The sequence below is a fragment of the Gopherus evgoodei genome, chromosome 18 (assembly GCF_007399415.2).
Source record: "Gopherus evgoodei ecotype Sinaloan lineage chromosome 18, rGopEvg1_v1.p, whole genome shotgun sequence".
Taxonomy (NCBI): Eukaryota; Metazoa; Chordata; order Testudines; family Testudinidae; genus Gopherus; species Gopherus evgoodei.
This window is the reverse complement of record NC_044339.1, coordinates 14,428,212-14,450,605: the sequence shown is the minus strand read 5'-3', so window position 1 is coordinate 14,450,605 and position 22,394 is coordinate 14,428,212. Positions and strand designations below refer to the sequence as shown.

Sequence of the window (22,394 nt, the reverse complement as noted above, 5' to 3'; positions counted from 1 at the left end):
CCACTTGCAGCGTTTTAATACCCCTCCCTTCCCAGCCTGCAGCCGCACTGAAAACGGGAGGGTTGGGCTGGCTTTGGGAAAACTGGTAATGGGCTACAGAGGTTCATGGTACAGAGCTAGCCCAAAATTGTTTGGGCCACTTGCATGGGACTCTGATCGGGGTCTAAGAGGAGCAGGGTTTTTTTGGCTAGGAGAAGCCTGGCACCGGCTGGCATCCTACCCCCCTTCAAATGTCCATCGGTCACTTTCACAAGCATTTCAAACTTAAAAACAAACCTTTAGAATATTGAACATTTATTAAAAGTGCATAAAAATAAACGGTTTTCTTGTCCCTGTGACAAATGACTGACAATGCCAACCAGTAAACACAGCCCCGTTCCATCGGTGTGCTCTTTGTTCAGCCCCTGCAGTGCCTGGGGAGAGCAGCAACTCGAGCACTGAGAGCTAATGCCACAGCCCAGCACGTCCATTACCCCACACAGACAAAGAAGAATGTTTCTTTCCCCCTCCCCCATTAACAGCTGCCCAAGACAAGCTCTCCTGGTTTCGGCCCTGGCATTCAGACCCTGGGCTCTTTTGCATAGCAAGGAGTCCAGCAGAAAGGAGATTCTTTGGCAGAGCGGTTGCAACAGCAGGAAGTGCTGCCAGTGAAATCTGAGGTGCGCAAAGAGAGCCGGAATATTGACATTCTAAAGTGTGTTCTTTTCCTCTTCGCAGTGCTGCACAAACATTAATCACTGCCCGCAGCTCCCCTATTTCATATACATAGCATTAGGCTCAGCATACAAACGTGGGGGAATGAACACAGGGCATCCAGCAAGACAGCAACAGAGTCAGGAACAGAACTCAGAACTCTATGCCCTAATGTGCTGATGGTACATGTGATGTTGCCCACAGCACAGATAAAGTTGCCTCCCTATTGCTTTTACCAGCAGCTATGGGAGATCTCTTAGCTCCTGCAGCAGAGGCCTGTGTTGGCAGAGATGAGGGTTCGAACACTGCCTCCTCACCCATGTGCATGTCAGAATCTAGTAACCGTGCAGCATGGGGATTTTGCTACCAGACAGACAAGTCCACTGCATCACACTGCTTCTCTGCATGCTGCAATAGCAGGGGTTGCTCCAGGGTCAGGCGCTAGGTGCTTCGGCAAATTGCATAAGTGCCCAAGCCTAGCACAGCAGAAAGGAGGTGCATTTTCTAAAAGAATGATGGCAGGCGGCATTTACACAGCGGTTATTTGCACTGTACCTAGGTCCAGTCCACACGCCCAGTCCATCACTTCCATGGCAGTAGAGTTAACCCAAGATTCAGTTTAAACACCTCTAGCTGAGACACGACTGACCTCATGAAGCCATGAAGTGCAGCAACACGCCGGTGACTGTCCTGACCAGGCAAAGCTCCTAAACACATCACTTTATTTTAACTTTTTACAAAATCAATTTCTTTAAAAATTAATTTAATTCTTTTAAACAAAAAAAATTAAAAACAGAGCTTTTACGCCCTATGACCATCCAGAGGCACTTGCACATAAATATCGGCCTATGTGAAAAAGGACCAGAAAAGGTCACTCCCGTGAATAAGTTAGATTGAGGCGTGTTCCTGAGGCGCGCACTCTGCCTCGCTCAGATGCTTTCGGCATTTTGGTTCCTCGCTGGATCCAAGGTGCTTGAAGGGGTGGGGAGGGGTCACGAGGGTAGAGGGAGGCAGCGGCGACAGAACTTGGAAAGTGTGGACGTAAACACTGTAAATCCTAAAACCCAAAACAAAAAAGAGGAGAGAGAAGGTGTCAGCTATTATGTGTAATGAGTGACACACACACACACACACACACACAGAAAAGATGACGCTACCAGTACACACGTATATGTCTCTCTCGCTCCGGGATCCAACTGGAGGTGTGACTGAGGCTCAAACAGACAAACCTGCACTAGCAAGACTAAAAGCAGCAGTGTAGATGCAGTGGCAGGGCTTTCAGCAACACAAGTAGGTACCCAGGATGCCCATGCTGAAGTCCATGCTACTGTATCTACATGGCTGTTTGTAGCCATGCTAGCCTGGGTACGTCTACTCAAGCTGCAATCCCACCAGACTGCAGTGTAGACATACCCTCAGTCTACGCTAGGAAAACAGCCTCAACTTGCACTCTGAGTCTCATTCTAAGGCAGTTTTTATAATAACTTTTTCTTCAAGTCTTGCCCCATTTCTCCCCCCCCATCACCAGCTGGGCACTGCCCAGGAGCCGCACAAACATTTTTGAGGGTTAAACTGACCCAGGAAATAACTGGTTTTCCCTGGGAAGATGGGGCCATGCACTTCATGTATGATGCCAAATAGGGACCAGAGCCAACAGACTCCTGGTGGGGTTTAGTGCCAACCTCCGAGAACAAATGTACCTGTGCAGCCTCCAGCCAGCTCCCCTTCCGGCCCCTTTATCTCCCTGCATTATTAATCCCTGAAACCTTTGAGCTTTTGATGTTCAGGTTCTCGTAGACGGTGGCTGAGTCATCATCGACCCTGGAAAGATACACAAAGCCTTGCTGTGAGTAACCCTCTTACTCTTGATTTCTTCCCCAGAGCAGGTTGCCTGGGTGCCCTTGAACAGAATTCCAAGCCTTCTCCGCCAAAGCCTTATAGATGGCAAGATTGGGAATTACCCCACTGCCTATTCATGCCCACACAATTCATCCCTGCTGCCCCTCAGACATTTAATGTACAGACAGACTGAACCCTCAGTCATCCAAGACGCGAGCCTTTATATATGCATGCCCCACTGGGACATGATCTGAGTGAGAATATCACCGATACTTCCCATATGGCTAAAGATAGGGCTGAGCCAAAACAACGGACTTTCTGCAAGGGGGAGATGGATAAGAACCTGGATCCAGATCTGATTTTTGCAAACCAACTTTCTTGTTCAGAATGGGTTCAACCAAAATCCCAGATCCAAGTAACCCCAAACTTCACTCAAAATCCAGCGCAGACTTTGTGAAACAATAAGTGATATGCAAAATTCAGCAAGGAGGGAATAGTTTTCTTTGGCTTTGTCCCACCTGTGATCCCTCCCTACCTTCACCTGAAGATTCATTTAGAGTTACAAATGCAGCTAAGAACTCCAAGTGAAACCTCCAAGATTTTGAACATTTAGACAGGTGCCATCAGCCCAGCAGGGTCCCTCTTGGATAAGTGAGTGGAGTTACTCAAACCCTGCCCCTCCCACTCAGAAATTCCAAGGCCAGAAGGGACCACTGTGACCCTCTTGTCTGACCTTCTGCATAGCACAGGTCAGAGAACTGCCCCAAAGTCATTCCTTTCGAACGAGAGAATCTCTTTAAAATGGTGGTTTTCAACCTGCAGTCAACAGACCCCTGGGGGTCCACAGACTAGGTTTAATATTTCCAAAGGGGTCCACACCTGTGTTTGAAATATTTTTTGTAGGAGTCCACAAAATGAAAGAAAGGTTGAAAAACCACTGCTTTAAAAACAACAACAAAATAGTTCCAGTGGTGGCAAATCCATGCTTATATGGGACAGTCTCCCTGCTCATAACTCTCCTATCTTAAACAAGAGACACACCAATGTAGAACGTCTACTGTCCATGAAGGGGGCCCTCAGCAGAACGGGTGACGTTTAAATCACCTAAATGTTTTTTTCTGGTGAAAAATGCAGATTCAGCAACTGGGAAGCGTTTGGTAAATTCCCGCTAGTTTCGCCAATTTGCTTTGGTGGGAAAATACTAAACAAATAATTGAAAATCTAAAATGTTTCATTGGACATTTTCCAAACCAACAGCCTTGGGTTTTCGATTGGAATGCCTGAGATTTGATTTTTAAAATTCAATGTTAAAAAATGCTCGAAATCCAATGTTTTGTGAGCCCCCAAAATGAACTTTTATTTTATTGTTCAGAGTTGCCAGTGAACTGAAAAGTACATTATTCGCTCAGCCCTCTGCTTGTCCGGGCTCATGCTCACCCTCTCCCCCACCTCATCCTCCCTACATGCCCACTCTCATTGCTACTCTTCTCTTCCCTCCCCTCCCTCCTCTCTCCCACGGCTCACAGGACATTTCCAAGAAAAATGGGCTTAACTGCCCGACTGAACACCCCTACGGTAGCTGCAAAAATGGGACAGACCAGCAGGCTGGGGTATTGCTACGTTTGAGTAATATTTACGTGGCCAGTTATAGGCAGTCGCCTCCCGCTAGCACGCTAGAAGTGGCCACAGGTGGAAGGAAGCGGCTGCGTGAAAGATGGCTGCCACTGGGGGCTATGGTCATTCTGCTCCATCTGCTCCCCGTCACATCAGTAATCTCCCTCCCTCCATGTAAACTTACGCAGAGACGTGTGGTGGGACTGGCTGTCCTTTGGCTCTGGCTTTATCCATAGGAGGGTGTCGGATATTCAGGTAGTCTCGCTCTTTCCTCTTACTCCTCTGAAAGAAAGAAAGCAAGGAGATGAAACGTCCACCAGAAGCAAGAATGGAGGCACTGGCTGCAGAGCAGATCATCTGCCCTACAGGCAGGTAGCGAGTAGGACGAGTTAAAGGAACGGAAGACATTTTCCCACAGACACTTTCACAGCACTGGGGAAGAGCCCAGCTTCCCAAGTCTGAGATGCTGAAGAGAAGAGTGGAGGTGCACACAGCTGGAAAGACATGATCCCAAGCCCCAGTCCCCTAGCCTCTCTTTGTAAGAGCATCACCTAGCACTTCCTCTTGCTACAGAGGCAGGGAGTATGTTTGGAAGCCACAGGAGCTACTCCTGGTGGACAGCAGAGCCCAGACCTAACAGGGAGGGCATGTGGTTCCATGGATGAGCAAACACTTGAGGCTTATGAAGTCGCCAGTTTTCACAGTAAGATTTCTCCCAGTTTCGCTATTAACTGGAGATGGGCCCAAATCCATCTTCCTAGCGTTCACACCGGGGAGCTGGATTTGGATCCAAGTTCATAGCGGGAACTACGTCAATCCACACACGAGTTCAGCAGCTTGGCAGAAGGCTTGGGCTTGGAATCTAGATTTCTAGTGCTTGCATTCAGTGAGTCCAGGTCCAGGATTGGATTCATCTGATGACAGGGAGAAGCGGCTCCATTCAGATGTGCTGTTCTGACCAGGGAAGGGCTGGTTCAGACCAATTCTGCCAAGTGAGGCCAAATTCCCACTGATATGCCTAACATTCACTGGGCAGGAACGGACTCACGCTGCTCTTCTTCCTAGCTCTTCTGCCGGTCTCAATGTACTGCTGAACAGCCAGGTAAACGAACTTGTACTGCGCCTCGGTCTGCACCATGCCAGAGCGCTGACTGCGCACCATCTGGATAGTTTTGGGGATGTCTATGTCACAGTCCAACCTGCTCGAGGGGGAAAGCAAAGGGTCCAGGAATTGGGGTGAGATTTCAGGGAGGTGGGGGGGAGGAGTCCCTCCCTCTTTCCCCACCCATTCACCAAACAGACCCCGCCTCCTTTGAGTGGCTTGGAAGCCACGAAATAAACCTTACTGGACTCTGGCAGAAGGGTTAGCCAGGGAAGGACGACCTATCTGCAGGTGTCTGGAACTCTCCTGTAGAGACACGATGGAGAATTCGGCTCCTGGCTACATTGCCCTGGAGGATGACTCTCAGAGCTCCTGGAAAGGAATCCTACTCCATTACCTCCTGGAGGCTGGTGGGCGTGAGCCACCCCTTTCCATAAGGAAAGAGGGCTTTAAGGAGGCACTCGGGGTGAACTGGCCCCTCTGAAGCCAATGGCAGAACTTCCCAAGTGAGGCCAAGAGCTCACCCTCAACCAGAGCTTGCTGGGGGCGTCTGGGCACGCTTGCTTGTTTTGGGAGGCAGTGGATTTCTTCCTCATGAAGCAGAGCACTATTCCCCTTTGGCCCGCCAGCCCAGAAGTGGAAACTTTACATTCCAGTGGGGTAAGAGACCTTTTCCCCAGCCCTCTAGCTACTTTCAGGTCAAAGCCCATAACAAGAGATGGACGCCGAGCCCATTGGCCAGGGATCTTCAAACTCACTGCACTTGTAGGGGATTGGGTTAGATTATACTGCCATTCTGCAACCGAAGGGAGCACCCTGGGAAACAAGGGGGGGAAGCTAATGCTCTGGGACAGATCAGTTGCCATACCTTGCCTGTGAATAATATCCACCAGAATATCAATCACTATGATAGTGCCTGTGCGTCCTATTCCAGCGCTGGGGAGAGAAGACAAGGAGGGATCAGTGTGGGAAAAGTCAAAATGCCTCCCCAGACCCTATATAACTAGCCAGTTCAGTGCACGCCCTCCATCGGCACATCAAGCCCATTGGAGCCGGTGTCTGGAATATTTGCTCTAAAGACTTGCAGAAGCAGAGTCCTCAGAGAAGCGTAGTCCAGTGGTCTGGGCAGGGAACTGGGAACCCAAACCTCCCCAGTTCTAATCCTGGCTCTGCCACAGACTGCCTCAGTTACCCTATCTGTACCAGCCCTAGGGAAGCGCTATACTAGGGGAAAAGGGAGATTCATTTCAAGGACTTGCTGTAACAGATTTCACCTCTGTTCGTTATTGGCTCACGTGAGCAACCTCCCCCTCTGGCCACAGACACAAACCCGCTGGCTGCCAGGTCGCTGGTGATACCTGCAGTGCACGACGATCGGCCCAGAGTCTGGAATGCTTCGCTGTGCTCGGTTGACTTGGTCCAGAAAGCTGAGGACCCCTCCTGGCTCATTGGGGACCCCATGGTCTGGCCAGCTGAAATACTGATAGTGCTTTACCTGTCTGGGGTGCTCCTCCTGTCGGACAGATAACCCAGTTGCTTGGTTAGAACAGCCCATGTGCGACAGTACAGTGCATGCAAAATGCCCCAAAAGATGATGGTCCCTGCCCCAAGGAGTTTACAACCCAAGAATGAGAGAAAAATGGTCAATACAACCTAGAGATGGGGCAGAGAGACTATTCTGCTAGGATAGAGCCCATCTGTGTAGCCACCCAAGCGAATGGGAGCGTGCTGACAAATGCAAGGGATGGATGCCTTTACTGGGGAGGTCAGGGACATTCTGCCTCATGCTGATTGCACGGATCCTTGTTCGAGAAACTCTCTCTCACAAAGCCAGCAGAACCCCAGTGCAAATCCAAAGGCACAGTAGCACAAGAAGCATTCCCTGCAGTGCAAACCTCCAGAAGCAAGCCGACAGCCAGAACCCGACGGGGCTAAAGGGTAAATGAATGCAAGAGCTGTAACCCCGGCATGATACTGGGAGGAATCGCATCGATAAGATAAATATTTCTACAACAGCGCAAAGCTACAGGCCGGCTGCCTCTCCCCCGCCATGGCTCAGCCAGTGCCCCGACGCCCCAGCCAAAGGAGCGGGAGAAATGAGTGGCCTCTCACCCGGTCTGTCCGCGTGATCTCCAGCTCCCGGAGGTAGTAGCCCTGTGCCTCGCGCTCACTCACGATCCGCACGCAGATGTAGCCATACTCCTTGGTGCAGTTCTTATCAGGCCAGTAGCGGAAACATTTATTCTGAAGGGACAGGGGAAAATGCCATTAAGGGCTCTGCTCATCATTCAGGACCGGGGAGCTGGACAGGAACCCCTTCAACGCTCAGCAAACAGCCTGCTGTACTGGGACCGCAAGAGCCTGTTGAATTCAATGCCAGTGGCTGGGTTAGCAGCAGCAGGGACGTCGGATTCTAAAAGCGTGAGCTGCCGCTGTTTGAACTCGAGCACCCAGTTCTCTTAGCCAAGGCCATAGAGTATTCCTCAACCTTGGCGTGTGAACCAGCCACCGCTAGCTGCGGACAGAGCGCCACTCCGAGCAAGTGTGGAGTTACACCAGCACTTCCATGGTGCATGACTAACATTACAGGGACCCTCACCGCAGAGAAATAGCACCTTCCTCCTCCAGAAATCCCATGACTGCAGTGAGGTTCCTCGTGCAGTAACACACTGAGCACTGCCAAGTGCAATCCCCACTTCGCAAGTGTGAAGGCAGGGAGATCCAAGGCACCGATGGAATAAGTAACTTGCCCAAGGTCACACCATGGGACAGTGGCTGAGCCAGGAAGAGACCCCAGGAGCACTGATCCCCCTCTCCCTGACCCCTCCTGTAAGAAACCAACTGATGGTTCCAGAAAGGAGGCGGCAGCTTGCAGGAGGTTAAACAATCCAGAGTTCGATTGGGGTGGAGATCCCCACCCCCTACGCACATTGCCCCCACGGACCCTCGATGGGAAGGCTTTTTTGGCCTGCATGGCAAATGCCTAAAAAAGGCTAATCTCACAGAAGGTCATTTTCCCCCTAGATATCACACCTATTCTATCCCGGCCGCTTGCAGTCCTGTGTGTGCACAGCTCTGCCAATCTGTTTCAGTCCTGACCTGCAGCACCCCCAGCTGTCCTATGTGCAGTTACATGGGTCACTCCATGACTCCGGACCCATCCTAATGCACCGTGCTGCTTGCCAACATCCCATTCTCTTCTAACCCATCTAAAACCCCACGAATCCCCTATTTTGTACTGTATTAAGGCATTGCCTGTATTAGAAAGGGTTTGCTGGTGTAGGTGTTGACTAATATATGCTAGGCTAGCATATGTATCAATAGGTATTATCCACACCATCCATAGATCAGTACACATTAAGCACACAATAGCAGTTATAAACCCTAACCTGCCCCATACTTTTTATACAACCCTGTTCACTTATGCTAAATATCCCAAAACACCTTGCATTTGCTGAAGCATTTGGCATAAGCAGGTAGGAAACTTGTCAAAAATCAAGGCACATTCGTTCTAGGTCTTAGTACAATCTAGGGAAGTATGTCCGTGGACCAGTTTCCGAAATGCCACGATCCAAAACAAAGAAGGAAGGAACAGAACAACTTAGGGAAGTGGGAAAAATTGAGGGGTTGGATTTTAGTGATGCGCGACTTATAAAATCATCGTATAAATAATACCAGCTGAAATGTGCAACTCTGGGATCATTCCTTATGCGTAAGGTGAATGAAACAACGCTGCATGAGACAGCTTCCTGGAGACTGGTACCGCATAAAACCTTTTGCCTGTACTAGATTACCGGCTTACATCAATAAACATGCTTGTCTCTTCAATATATTTCATTACACATCAAAGGGTGGTCAAGCAATTGACTAAACAATTTATCAACCAGCTACACTGGGAGAGAGAGTCTTCTAGTTCAGACACAGCTTACACTGGCACAAGAGTGCTTTCGCTGTTATAGTTCCTAGCACTTTCCTTAATCCAATTAGCTATTTTGGGAAAAGTACTTTGCCAGTATGACTGGATCTGCACTAGGGCTTTTACTGTACAAAATTTTAAAACAAAACAAGACAACCCCCTACCACCACTATCACCCTCAGTGGTATTGATATACCAGCAAAAGTTTCCGGTGTAGCCTTGGTAACCTCTCCCTGTCGGTGGAAGCAGTTCTGGTTAGTCGCTCTATTGGTATCATAACACGATCTCCAGACCCCCGCCCCCAAACTCTGTATGAAAATATATGCAGACAGAGCATATACAAGTTGTATAATTCTAACTCATCGCAGACCATGCTGGCCGCCGCTTCCCCCAGCTCCCATTAGCTGGGGACAGAGAATTGCGGCCACTAGGCACTACCAGAGGGGGGTGGGGGTGTGCCTGCGGATGGTCAACGTCAGCAAAGCATTCATTGCCAGCAATCAGATTACCCTGATGGGCCACAGTTTGCCCACCACTGCCTTAGCTGCACTAGGCCTGCTTTTGACTATTGCCATTAGCTGGTCATCATGGAGGCATCAGGTTGAGGTGCCACAAGTCAGCAGTTTTCCCATCTAGCATTGCCTGGCCAACAGGAGGGATGAAATGCACCTGGCGGGCAAGAGGTTCCACAGACTATGCACTGCACATTGATCTGGCGACAACCTGCAAACCAAAGTACCCACCCTGCCTCTCTCCACTTCCTTCGTCGTCATGACTATGACATGGGTGTTTTCTTGGTACACCATGGCCCAGAAGTCATTCACCGTCGTCTGCAGGCAGCCTTGGGTGGCAATGTAGACTTTGCAGTGCTCCGAGCTCCTTCCCTCTTCAGGTATGCTCTGGGTGTGGAAAGGAAATAGGAGTGAGGGACCCAGGACTGCCCCCGTGCAGCCCCGAGCTGGGAAGATGGAAGAGTCCTATAGGACATGGCTGCCTGGCACTGCATGAGCTCTCCTGTGGAACGTCTGCCACCTGATGCTAACAGGCTTTCTTCTAGGGATCAAGCTATATCAGACCCCCAGACACAGAAATCGTTCTGCTTGCAGTTTCGATACCCCATCACCAGTGTTAATGAGACACCCTCTGTCTGCAGTGACCTCTGTAGGGCCTTATTACCACTTGCTCAGTGCTAGATGCAGGTTGCAAGACAGCTGCCAAAGTTCTGGTTGAATCAGACTGGAAAATAAGCGACCCCATCACATGGTGAAGGCTAGGGGCTTGAACACCTGAGCTGTTCCCAGCTCCAAATTGGTTTCAGCTTCCAGGTGAAAATGAGTTTGACCTAGCAGATAACCTTGCGCAACAGAGCCATGTTGGCAGCCCGCGCTCAGGGAATAGAAGAGCAGTGTTGGGTACCGAGACTGAGGCGTCTCCGAAGTCGCTGTGCAGAGGCAGCCAGGACATGATGCCCACCAGAAATAGCAAAGCCTCAGGTCTGGAAGCACACACGCAGTTCACAATAAAGCCAGGCTCCTCCCACTCCACCCCCCGGACACACACCAAAGCCCTGCTGCTTTTTCTGGCCACCCAGAATGACAGCGGGTCCGGGCACTAGTTACCTGGCTCTCGGGACCTCCCTTGAGGCACAGTGTCAGTTTCATAGCTCCAGAGCGGACTGCAGGGCATTAGGCTTCAGCAAAAAAGGCTACTAAGCAGCAGCTCCTCTTGCCAGACACAGACTGGAAGAGTCTCGCTGGCTGCAGGCCTCGTACTCTGCCTACAGAACTGGTGGGGGACTATCAAGAAACTGCTTGAGAGCAGGAGGATTCTCACAGAGATGGCATCTGGCCTGTGACCAGCGAAATACAGGGGTTCCTGCTGGGCTCGCCTTTGTGATGGTATCATTCTTGGCGCCGCTGCACCCGCTCATGGGCAGCGAGGGCAGCCTTGGCCCCCCACCCGCAAGAGCGACCTTTCCCTCCCGACGTACCTTGATGTAGTTGGCATTGATGTAGTCTGACCCTGGTATGCTCTCATCTACGTCTTGGAGTGCAACTCGTGTGGTATCGACTGCATGGGAGAGAAGCCACATTCGAGCCATGCGCAGAAGCATCATTGCGCTGCACACCGGGTCCCCACCAGTTGACCAGCTGGTCACGTGTGAATGATGTGGGTAATTTCAGGGCTGGGGCTAATTGGGTCCCACTCCAGAGTGGAGAGAAAGAAGATCCCCTAGTGATGCATCAAGGCAGCCCATTCTGCCTGGCTCTGGGGTAAGCCACAAACCCATAACTAAGGCCAGACTCCTGGGAGGCGCTTGGATGCTACAGCAGTGAGGGGCACAATGATACAACCCTTGAGCGGGTCTCACTCCCCTAGGGGCTAGCTTTGGCTTCATGCGATTTTTGGCCGACGCCAGCGAGGCTCAACTGAGCTCTGGGCTTGTTTGATTTTACAAAGGTGAGGAGGAAAAACCATTTTGCCTGAGTCCCTGGGATGCGGAAGTGCGGCGTTTAGGAAAGCACGAGAAAGGGCACTGAACTAAATAGATCCCATCTCTGATTTGATAGGCAAATCCCACGTTCCTTAGCAGATGGGCAATGTGAATATTAGGCCAGGGCCTCTAAATGCCATGCAATCCCAGCCCCCCCAATACCACAGGTCAACTGTCCCCAGAGAAGCTAGGCAGCTAGAAAAAATGACAGCCAGTGTCTCCTTACAAGGGAGGATGTTCTTGTAGCGATTCTTCGCTTTGTTCTCCACTCGCTGCCCTTCCTTCCTGGGGTAGAGGAGCTTACACTCCTGCTGCTGCAGCATCTGGAGAGAAGGGGACACACAAGTGAACAGTGACACAGAAACAAGGGGCTCTCCGATACCAGAGAGGGACTAAGGGGGAGGGGTTCCTCCAACATGGCATTGGAGAGATGGGAAGCCAAGAGGGGGCTCCTCGAGAAACAAGGAATGGAAGAGAGGATAGAACTAGGAGAGGGATCCTACAAACACGGCATGGGTGGGAGGAGAGGAGGTGCAGGGAACTCCCTCAGATAGGGCAGGGCAGCCAGTTGTGGGTGTGAGGGAGAGCGCCTCCCCTCATGCTCACACACTGGGAAAGTCTGATATTTCAACGCTGAGATCACATCCTCTGTGGGTGGCGGTAGGGGAGGGGTAACAGCTGGACTCCTGTACCTCGAACTCTTCCCAGAACCCTTGCTTGGCCTTCTCGCTGTGATCTGCCATTTTGTTCAGCTCCTTCACTCGGTTTTCGATGTTGGCGGCGTTGATGCGCGTGGCGTTAAAGGGCTGAAAGGTAGGCAGGGTCAGAACACAGAGAGAGACACACCCTGTGACACTGGGATGCCATTCCCACGGGGGGGCCCTGCTCTCTCCCCACCAACTCGCTAGAGGATGGGCTTCAAAGCACACCCCCACCCTCTCCCGCATCTTCGGCTCGCTCCTGCAGTTGTAAGGCTGGGCTCATGAGGTGCTCGGGTGGGGCAGTAGCTGCTGGGGTGGAAACCACCCTCTCTGGATCTAAAAGCAGGAATCTACTACCCAAGGCAGAGAACCAGGTGCTGCAGTTCAAAGACTGTAGCAGACAAAACTCTGCTTGTGGACTAGCCACTAGATGGTGACAAAAAACACAGGGGGGGTCACTAATAACTTAAGAGGTTCCAGGCTCAAACCCCCAAAATCTTCCACTTCCTAAAACCTTTGTTCAGGCACCACTGTTTGAGTGTGAGAAGCCAGGCTGGGAGGCAGAAATGTCTTATGGGAAGCTGCTACATGGACAGAGGGAATGCAAACAACAATCCCATTGTAAAACGGGATTGGCCAGAGCACCCCGTGACGTGCTCTTGGGAGGGTTGGTTAGTTCATGTGTACCGAAGTCCACACGTAGTAGTAGTCACCTGTTTTAGATGAACCACAGCTCCGGATTTCTCCACCATGGGGTTTTTCTTGTAGTGCTCTACCAGGTCCGTGAGCGTGTCGAACCTCTCGCCTCCTCCAACGTCATACTTCCCATCAGGCTGTGGGAGGAAGCGGTGAATTATTAGTGTGACCAGAGCACGCATCGTGTACCTGATCCAACGCTTGCTGGTGTCAGCGGGCTTCTTCCCACTGGACTCCAGGGAGAGCTGGACGGGGCCCGAGGAGAGCAAAGAAAACCAAGTCCCCCTCCTAACAGCCAGTTCAGGGTTTCCCACCTGGTAGCGGATCATCACATGAGTCACCCGTGGCTTCCGGTCTCCTGTCTCCATCTTGTCTTCATTCGTCAGCACTGATAAGACAAAATCCCCTGGTTTGCTTTGGCTCTCCCGCACCAGAAAGCTCCCTGGCTTGCCTTTCTCCGTCAAGAGCTTCTCTGCCTCTTTGCCAGTCAGGTGCCCATGGTACCACCTGGGAGAATGGAGAGGCAATCAGGGTGGAGGCGAGACACACAGATATAGCAGCACTCAAAGAGAAAAAAAGATCCGCCTCCCTATAGACAGGCGGTGATTCAGATACCACTAAGTCTGGGCGAAAAACTTGTATGATGCTACCTAGCTTCAGCTTTTATTGCAAACTCCAGGCTCGAACCAGAGAAGACAGAGCAAAGAGATGGGAACTTCTCAAGCTCAACCCAGAAAGAGTGCTCCCATGAGCTCTTGCAAAGCGGGCACGCCAAGCTTATACAGCTATCCTTGCCACTCATGAGACACTGGTTTTACAGCTCTCAGCCCCACAGCCTGTCCAGCTGGGGAAACTGGAATATTTTAGGAGTAAAACCCCAGGGACATTGCTGCTATATGGCACGTCAATACTTCACCCGGCTGAGAGGATGCAAACATCAGGACTTATTTGCCCCACTGGACAAATACAAAATGGCAGTAGCCTCAGATAACACACTGGTTTAATATACTAATGTATCCCTCTGGGATCAGCTCCTCATTACGTTACAAGTGAAATCAGTCTAGCAGATCTCATTAGGGAACGTCTCTATTTAAAGAGACACACAGCAGGACACTCATAACTAGCAGTCTTTGGTCAGCAAAAGCCCGCACGTGGAATAGCAGAGGTTGCTGCAGCTCAGGAATGAGATGCACTGGCAGAGCACACCCTGTGGGTCTGTGCAGGATTTGCACAATAACCCCATGAGCTCCAGTTAGCACCATTCAGCCACTCGCTTTCCTGACCACCAAATTCACGTTGAGATTTAAGAACACTGGAGACAAATCACTGATGGGCCTTCTGCTGTGCGGAGAGTTTGGGAAAACAGCAGGATTTGATCTGCTCCACCAGGAAACTACAACCCCTCTCTCACCTTGCACAGAATTACCTTCCTAGCTCCATGCAACCCTGCTTTTAAAATGCAAGCCACTTATTGTTCCACACCTTCCCCGCTAGATGGCAGCGCTAACATGCTCTGGACAGAGGGACACAGGCTTTAGTTAAGCGAGAGCTGTACTGAACCGACACTTTTCATCTGCAGAACTCCAGCACTTTACGAAAGTGGCCATTTCCCACACAGCAGTTGTGTTACTTTCTCATGGCTACCTAGTGAATCCGAAGTAGGGTGGGCTGAGCACAGAACACAGTTCCTCCTAGCCCTGGGCCACAACTGGAACATGTTGATTTTATTCCTGGACTCGTGTGTTCACTTCGGTCTAGCAACCTCGTTAGTTTAGCCTTGATCGTGGAAGGATGGTCCAGTGGTTGGAGCACTAGCTTAGCATTTGGGAGATCCATGCTTTGTTTCCTGCTCTACCCCAAACTTCCAGTGTGACTTTGGGTAAATCTGTCTGTGTGCCGTGCTTCACCCATACTCCTCTTCTCCCAGTCTTGTCTCCTCAGCTTAGACTTACTCTCTTCGGTGGGTGCAGGCACTATCTCACTGTGTGCATACAACAATCAGGCCTCTCGTCACTATTGTAATACAGATGATGCTAAAGCAGAGCTTCTCTGCCTCAGGGCATCCGGTGCCCACGCTCAGTCAACAACTGAACAGTGTCTCTGGGCAGATGCCACTTGGTTCCCAGTTTGATGAGGTTGGCTCCTGGCCTGCAAGCCAGGCTGCTAGGAATTCAGAGTGACCCAAAATATCTTCCAGGGACGATGCAATGGCATCACGTCATGTCTCGGCAACTTTGTCCCAGAGGACGATGTTTATGGAATGGGAGCCAGCGAGGCCAATCCTCCGGAACGGGCTGTGATGACAGCCATTTCAGCCATGGGCTGTGGGGCACCTGAACAGCAAAGCACTTCACACCAATTTCAGACTGTGTTAGGAGTACACGTCTGGGTGAATTTTATTGCTGCTGAAAGTGATGGAATGACAGCACTTTGCTAGAACCAGCCAGGCACCGTGCACGCTTCTCACATGCTGCTCTGCAAATACGCCTCAATCCCGTTCCCAGCACACTCTGCTAGTCCAGAACCAGATCCTCACACAGCTTTTCCCATCCACATCTGCAGCCCCCACCCCTCTTGTATTCCTGGACCTGGGGCCCATTTTTCTTAACATCGGAGTCACAGTGCTGGCAATGAGCAGAAACCCTTTAAAAAAAAAACAACCTTTTGCCATGCCAGAGTCTCTCTGGAAGGAATCAACACAAGGGGGGTTTCCACTTCTCCAGGGCTTCTGCTACTGTTGGCTGCTTCTCGGGCTGCAGGATGGAATGAGCAACTAACCCGCCTTAGCAACCAGGCAGCACATGAGCCGGAGGGACTTCCCAGCCCCTGGGCCGGCCGGGGCAGCTCACATGATAGTGCACAGGGAGCGGAGCTGCCATTTCAGGAAGTGAGACCGTCCCGCCGACTGACTGTGGCTGCTAAAGTTAGAGTAATTAGGGGCCGTAAGTGGCATCTCCGCCCGCGTGCCCGTTCATTTCCCTTTCTGGTCCAGGCAGGCCAGCTCTTTGGGGGCATGTGACACTGGGGAAATCGGAGCACGATGGTCATGGGGGTGGGGGCGGGGTCGCTAATCTGGGACTCAGGGAAAGTCTGAGGTTACCAGCGGCAAGTTTGCAATTCAACAGAAGAAGTCAAAGGGATTCCCAGTGTTATAGGTTCTCATGACTGTCACAAGGGGTGGGGGAGAGGGAGGGGACAACGCACTGCTAAACAGGACTGGGAAGGGATCACGAGGGTCTGTGAGGGCAGCTCTTAGGCTATGAAACCCAAAACGCATCCAGTTTTGGGCTCCATTCCAAACCCAGCCCAGGTGCATGGTCAGCCTCAGCACAAACATCCTCAGAGCGCCTCAGTACGTGATGCTTGGGGATCTGCCCAGCGTGGTCGAGAGGTCCCCCCTCCCCAGGCAGGCTGAGAGCAGCGGCTCACCTCTCGGAGGTGGGGTCCTGGCAGTTCAGAGGGTATTTCAGCTCAATCACGTTGCTGTTTTTCTCCCGCAGAAGCCCCTGCTGCTCGGTGTAGTACTGCACCAGCTCGGCCAGGGTAGCAAACTTCTCCCCGCCATACAGGTCGTAGTAGTCTCCGGTGTTCTGGATCTTAATGTGCGTCACCTCGTCGTGTCTCCTGGCGTGGGAGAAGACAGGACATTGTATCTCTGTGAGGGGGACCACAGCACACACAAGCAGTGAGCTTCAGAGTCCAGGGCCTCACAGTAGAATTCAAACACGAGGTCATCGTAACAAACAGCTCTTATCTAGCACTCAAGCAGCAGATCTCAAGAGACTTTACAAAGGAGACTGGTACCCCCATTATGCCCATTTTACAGACAGGCAAGCAACTCCCTCTCCATGCCTCAGTTTCCCAAGTCAGTCAGCAGGCCAGTGGCAGAGCTGGAAATGGAACCCAGGTCTCTTGAGTCCCAGTCCAGCATTCTGCCCACTAAGCAACACTACCTCTGCGGATACACCCACATTAATAGGCATCCACATCAACCGGAGTCATATCGCACAAACCTCACATCAGATAATTAGTATTTTTTTTCCCCAGCAGTGCCCCATTTAAAAGCACCTCGCGGCCTGATTTTCAGAGGAGTTGGGCATTTGCCTCTCCCATCAACTTGAGCCTTCAGGTGCTTAAGAGCCTCAGAGGTGTCTGTACTTGTCTGTCCTTTTTAACTCCAGTTCTGAGACCTACGGCTCCCTCCCCCAGTTAGAGGATCTTGGCGATCGCTGCGAAGGGACGCTGGTGCATGCGTGTTACCTACTAACCCCAGGTTCAGGGCCTGGAACCTCGAGACAGAGCGAGGACGATTGCTTCCTAGCGCCCGATGGACATTTATTCAGGACACAAGACACAGAACGTATGCATGAATTCTGCATGCCTGCTCAAGGACTGAACTAGCAGGGTGTTCCTAGATGCAAGTGTAACCCCCACACCTCCTGGGTGCGGTATTCTGTCCCATCCAGTGGCACCTAGACCACTTAGCGTTAGATGAGTCTGCTCTACAACCTTGGCTTTCAGCTCATGCAGTAGAGGCTCATGCACTAAACTCCAGAGGTCCCAGGTTCAATCCTGCCTGCCGATAACCGGGGGTCTGTCGGTGTTACACAAGCAGGACAGAGTTGCAACAGCATTGTTGCACAGGGCCCAGGACTGTATTCATGCCAGGATTCAGGTCCCCTGGCAGAGCTGCACAGGATACATCTACACAGCCCACAGCAGCAAGCAGGTGCCGAGCCCAGATGGATGGGCTCATGATCCAATGCTAAAAACAGCCCTCTCCTCTGCCAAGGCTTCAGAGAGCAAATTACACTGTCTACACAGCTGTTTTCAATGCGGTAGTACAACCGAGTCTGTGGACCCAGGCACGGAGGCTTGCCTCCATGGGCTGTGCAGACATCCTCCAGCCCTGGGCTAGAGGAGAAAAGCGGATGCTGCAGGGTGTGGCTGGTGCCTGTTGCTAGATGAGCCTACAACAGGAAGAGCAGGATTTAGATGCCGTGCACTGGCCGGGACCTGGGGAGAAAGCTTCCAGCCCATGTGTGACCTGTCTTAGAAAGGAAAGTGACGACCCAACCTTGGTTAGAGTCCCCACCACCCCTCAGCATTAAAAGCAAATAAGCGGCAGAACGTGGACGGAGCTGGATTATTTCATTCTCTCCCCACCCCAACCTCTAAAGCCATCGAGACAGTTGGCTGGGACGGATTTGCACTCTGAACTCATTCAGGTTTCCCTCCGACCCTTTCCCACAGGGGTCTGCACAAGAGACTGCTATCAAGAGTCTGCAATGCACAAGAGACGCTATCAAGCCACTAGTCCAGTGCTCAGAGCGTCCGAGCAAACCGCACCCTCCTGACTTTGCCACGTGCTCTGCCCCAGTGTCTCTTGGAGCCTCAGGTACGTGTGGTTACGAGCTTCTTCTAAGGGCCCCCCTCAGCCCTTGTAAAACCCAGCCAGCTCCTGCCACAGCCCTTGCCAACCTTCCCGAGAGGCAGGCGAATTGCATTTTACATGCACTTAGCAGCAGCCCGGCTGAGCTCATCCATGCTGAGAAAGAGACAGAGATAGAGAGGGAGGACAAGCAGCTCCTGGCCTCTGTCTGTTGCCACAGCAACTTCTACAGCAAGACGGAGGAGACCTGGGAGGTGCAAGGGGTGGGTAAGGTCATGCAGAAGAGTCACTAGCTTCGGAGAGCACAGAATTAGAAGGGCCTGACGCATTCTGCGCAGGGTCAAATGGAACAGAGCCACATCCAAAGCCCACTGACTAAACACGAGTCCTTCCCTGGTGTCGAACAGTCCCCAGGCAAGGCTGCTTTCGACAGGTCACTCCGGAAGCGGGCTGCGTGCCGAGGAGTGAAGTGGCAAGAGGCGTGGTTACGCCTGGGCTAAACTGCGGGCTGTGCATTAGAGTAGCTGTATCAACGCTGATATGATGCCAGGGCAAGCACCCAGTCCAGAGGCGCCACACTGTGGCGAGATGGGGCTGGTACCACTGCTTAGCCGTGTAACTCAGACAGCGGCACCAGTACATGCCCAGCTTCACACCATGCCTACAAGGCTCTGCAGCAGTGTCTTACATCAATTTAGCTGCTTCCGTGCAAATTCCTCTAATCTAGACAAGCCCGTGCAGGCTGAGTTTTCCTCAAGGGGCTGCTTCCAGTTATTCTGAGTGAGGAAGAACGCGCCCCTCACTGTAGAATGGGTTGGGGGAAATCAGAGGATGCCAGATACAGACAAGTTGACCTACACAGCTGCGAACTGGTGCAAGCATGCACATGATGGCCTGCAGTGTCTGGAGATATACCTCTCTCAGACTTGGAAGGGACCCTGAAAGGTCATCGACTCCAGCCTCCTGCCTTCACTAGCAGGACCAAGTACTGATTTTGCCCCAGATCCCTAAGTGGCCCCCTCAAGAATTGAACTCAACCCTGGGTTTAGCAGGCCTATGCTCAAACCACTGAGCTATCCCTCCCCCTCAGCCAGCAATGAAATGGAATGAGCATGAATGGAGCTAAGTCAGTTTGCATCACCTGATGATCTAGCCTTATTTTGCTGGCTGTTTTTTGGCCCAGATTTGGGTCCTCAGATGGGTTTCCAGCCAAGAGTCACCCCATCAGTTGACAGCACAATCATTTCTGCATCTAGAGACCGCAACATCAAAAGGGAGGTTTGTGACATCACTATGGCAGGAATCAAATGAGGAAAGGAGGGCTAACTCATTACACTAAATACATTTAAATTTAATCCTCAGTAGCAACAGCAGAGGGATGACGGGACTGTCAAAGCCAATGGATTTTGTGAAAGAGCATCTCTTATTCAGGTCCAGCTCAGCAGGCAAGTCCCTTTCGAATGCACAGAGCTGCATTATTTTAGCTCAATAAAGCTATCCAAGAAATGCAGATGAGTTTTAAGTGCCATCAGTGGTGCTGAACCCTTGGTGACCCAGGGCAAAAGTCTGACTTCCCGAAATGCAGCAGTAGCCACATGTTCTCTAGCCGCTCCGCTTCCTCAAAGATTCAGCCGCCACCCACGGTAGGCCAGATCCTCCGCTGGGGTAAACCGGCATAAGTGCCACAGGCTTGTGGAGCTGTGCCCATGTGCTGGGGAGCTCGGGCTGTTTACCTTTGGTTCTGCCACAGAGCGGGATGGTTCTTAAGCTAATAAGAATGCTGCCATAAGCAAACTAGCCCTTCTCCACAGAAACTCCCAGTAGAGTCAGAGCGGCATTAGGCCAATGTCTAGTGCTTCTGAAAAGCCACTCTACGTCCCAGGAGAATTTTTGGCCCAGCAACACCTGAAACCCATCTCTGGAGAGGCCGGCACTGCATGTAGTAAACAGAGGCACACAATGCCAAGTGGTGACTTTTAGTTTGACCTTTTGCCCAGAAACCCCATATACACTGAGCACAAAAGCTCAGGTTAGACCACAGCATTTCAGTCCTCAAGAAACAGCTGCCGTGTGCCAAAGGCAGAGCAGGAGCGACTGTTTTGAAAGGTCTGGTGTTTTGATGGAGTTACCGGGACATGGTTAACACCCGTCTAACTCCGGCTTGAATTAGACCTTTTCAGAGAGTCAGTTCTAGTCGTAGTATAGACACAGCCTTAAAAGTCTGGGAGCATCTGAATCTGTGGTGCAGATGACAAACCCTCCTCTCAGAAGAGCTGGGCTGTTCAGATGCTTAGGTATATTGCTGCTGCTGACCTGCTAGGGAAGGATTTCCAAGGGGATTCTGGGCCTGCTTTTCAAGAGAAACGTGGAAAGTCTTTTCAAAGTCTGTCTCCAGCTGTGGTTACTCAGCCCTTCAAAAACACCCTGACCATAGTCAGAGATGGTAATTGTCACCACATGCGCTGGAAACATCTTTAGTGAGAGAGGCAGAGAGTGAGCGTGGGCTAAAAATCAGACCTTATCTACCCTTTATGCAAAGTGAGTGTGCGTATAAAGGCATCAAGAGCGGGGAGATCTCTAAGCTACCCTTCCCCAATGTCACAGCCTGGCCGGGCAAAAGTTTTGTCCTAAACTGGGCAGCATCATTACTGATCCAATCACAGCTGGCAGATGAAGCTCGCCAGCCGTTTCGTACCTGAGGCTGGACGCAGAGAGCCCTCTGCTCAGCACAGCACACACCGGATGGAAGCCACATCTTCGCCATTTGGCCAGACGCTCTGAAGTTTCCTTCATTCTGCTTCTCCCTCCCGATAACCCAAGCCCATTAAAAACCTACAAAGCCTCAGTTCACTGAAATTTCCCCTCCCACCCCCCGGTCAAAAGGCTGCTAGCACTGCATGGACGCAAAGGGAAAATGGACAATCGGGGCCCTTTATCCAGGCAGCCCTCAAGGTCCTGCTTAGCACAAAGGGCATTGAGGGATTTCATTCCCCCCCCCTCGCCCCCCCATGCCGTTTTGCAACTTTAAAAGTCTCCCTGAGCAGTTTCAAATAGGGCCACAGACCCCAATCCCTGAACAACAACCTCATCGATGCAACGACCTGGCCTGATGAAAGAGAGCAAAGCGGAGATACTCAGCTCACCCAGTGGCACTGCTACTGCTCGTTAACAACGTGGACATTGTTCTAGCACGTGGACGCAGACTGCTAGCAAGATCCAACTTCTCTGGAGATTTCAGAGTCCACAAGTTCAAAACCCTCTGACCCAGATGGTGCGTCCATTCCAACCTTCTCATGAGAAACCCTGATAATTTGTATTACAATGGCATATCTGGAGGCCTCGTTAGAGAGCTGGGCACCACCATGTTAGGCACTGCATCAACACAGAGACTCTCAGTCCCTGCCCTGAAGGCTTTGAAACCTACTTAGAGGAGAGATAAAAGGAGAGAGATTTTGCATTTTTACTTCTATTCTACAGGTGAAGAACTGCAGCACAAAGAGATAAAGAAACTTGTGTAAGGTCACAAGTAATCGGTGACAGAGCCAGGATTCAAAACAAGATCTCCTGAATCTGGCCACCCTTCCTTTCATAACCTTCACATCAGCAGCAGCTTCTCATGTATAGGAAGAGCAGCAGTGCCTGGAAGAGCCTACATGGTCTGCTAATGAAGTGGGGATGCAGATACCCACCAGAATTCAGAACAACTAGGTAAAACTCACTATGGGTGGTCAAAATGTTTTGCATGAGCCAAGAGCTCACCCAAACCCTGCCTATGGCCTCAAAGTGAACCACAACTTTTTTTTTAATGGTTGAAAATATCTGGCATTTTCTTTATTATAACATTTCCCCCTTGGGAGAAGTTGTTCTCTGTGCTGTTTCTTAGCTGGGCCAACTGAGAACAGACTCAAGACTTCCAGAACAGCCTCATTAGGTTTCAGGGCAAATTT

At 51.2% G+C, this 22,394-nt stretch overlaps 1 protein-coding gene across 2 annotated transcripts in view; it reads right to left on the bottom strand.

The window, feature by feature from the left end:
* Positions 1-277: 277 nt before the first annotated feature.
* The window catches only part of LOC115636797 (tyrosine-protein phosphatase non-receptor type 11-like), an 88,439-nt gene continuing 66,322 nt past the window's right edge, over positions 278-22,394 (bottom strand). The window contains exons 4-17 of one of the 2 annotated variants that reach the window (XR_003997065.1): positions 16,485-16,679; positions 13,370-13,562; positions 13,073-13,192; positions 12,351-12,464; positions 11,885-11,981; positions 11,155-11,234; positions 9,908-10,063; positions 7,361-7,492; positions 6,607-6,761; positions 6,115-6,184; positions 5,199-5,344; positions 4,331-4,431; positions 2,394-2,514; positions 278-1,750 (exon numbers count right to left, since the gene is read on the bottom strand). Coding sequence is in view for 1 of the 2 variants with exons in the window: in XM_030537371.1 (XP_030393231.1) it covers positions 2,430-2,514; positions 4,331-4,428; positions 5,195-5,344; positions 6,115-6,184; positions 6,607-6,761; positions 7,361-7,492; positions 9,908-10,063; positions 11,155-11,234; positions 11,885-11,981; positions 12,351-12,464; positions 13,073-13,192; positions 13,370-13,562; positions 16,485-16,679 (1,645 nt within the window). In the remaining variant the exon portion in view is untranslated. Of the gene's footprint in view, positions 1,751-2,393; positions 2,515-4,330; positions 4,432-5,194; positions 5,345-6,114; positions 6,185-6,606; positions 6,762-7,360; positions 7,493-9,907; positions 10,064-11,154; positions 11,235-11,884; positions 11,982-12,350; positions 12,465-13,072; positions 13,193-13,369; positions 13,563-16,484; positions 16,680-22,394 lie in introns of both variants that reach the window. The other variant, XM_030537371.1, reaches the window with a different exon arrangement.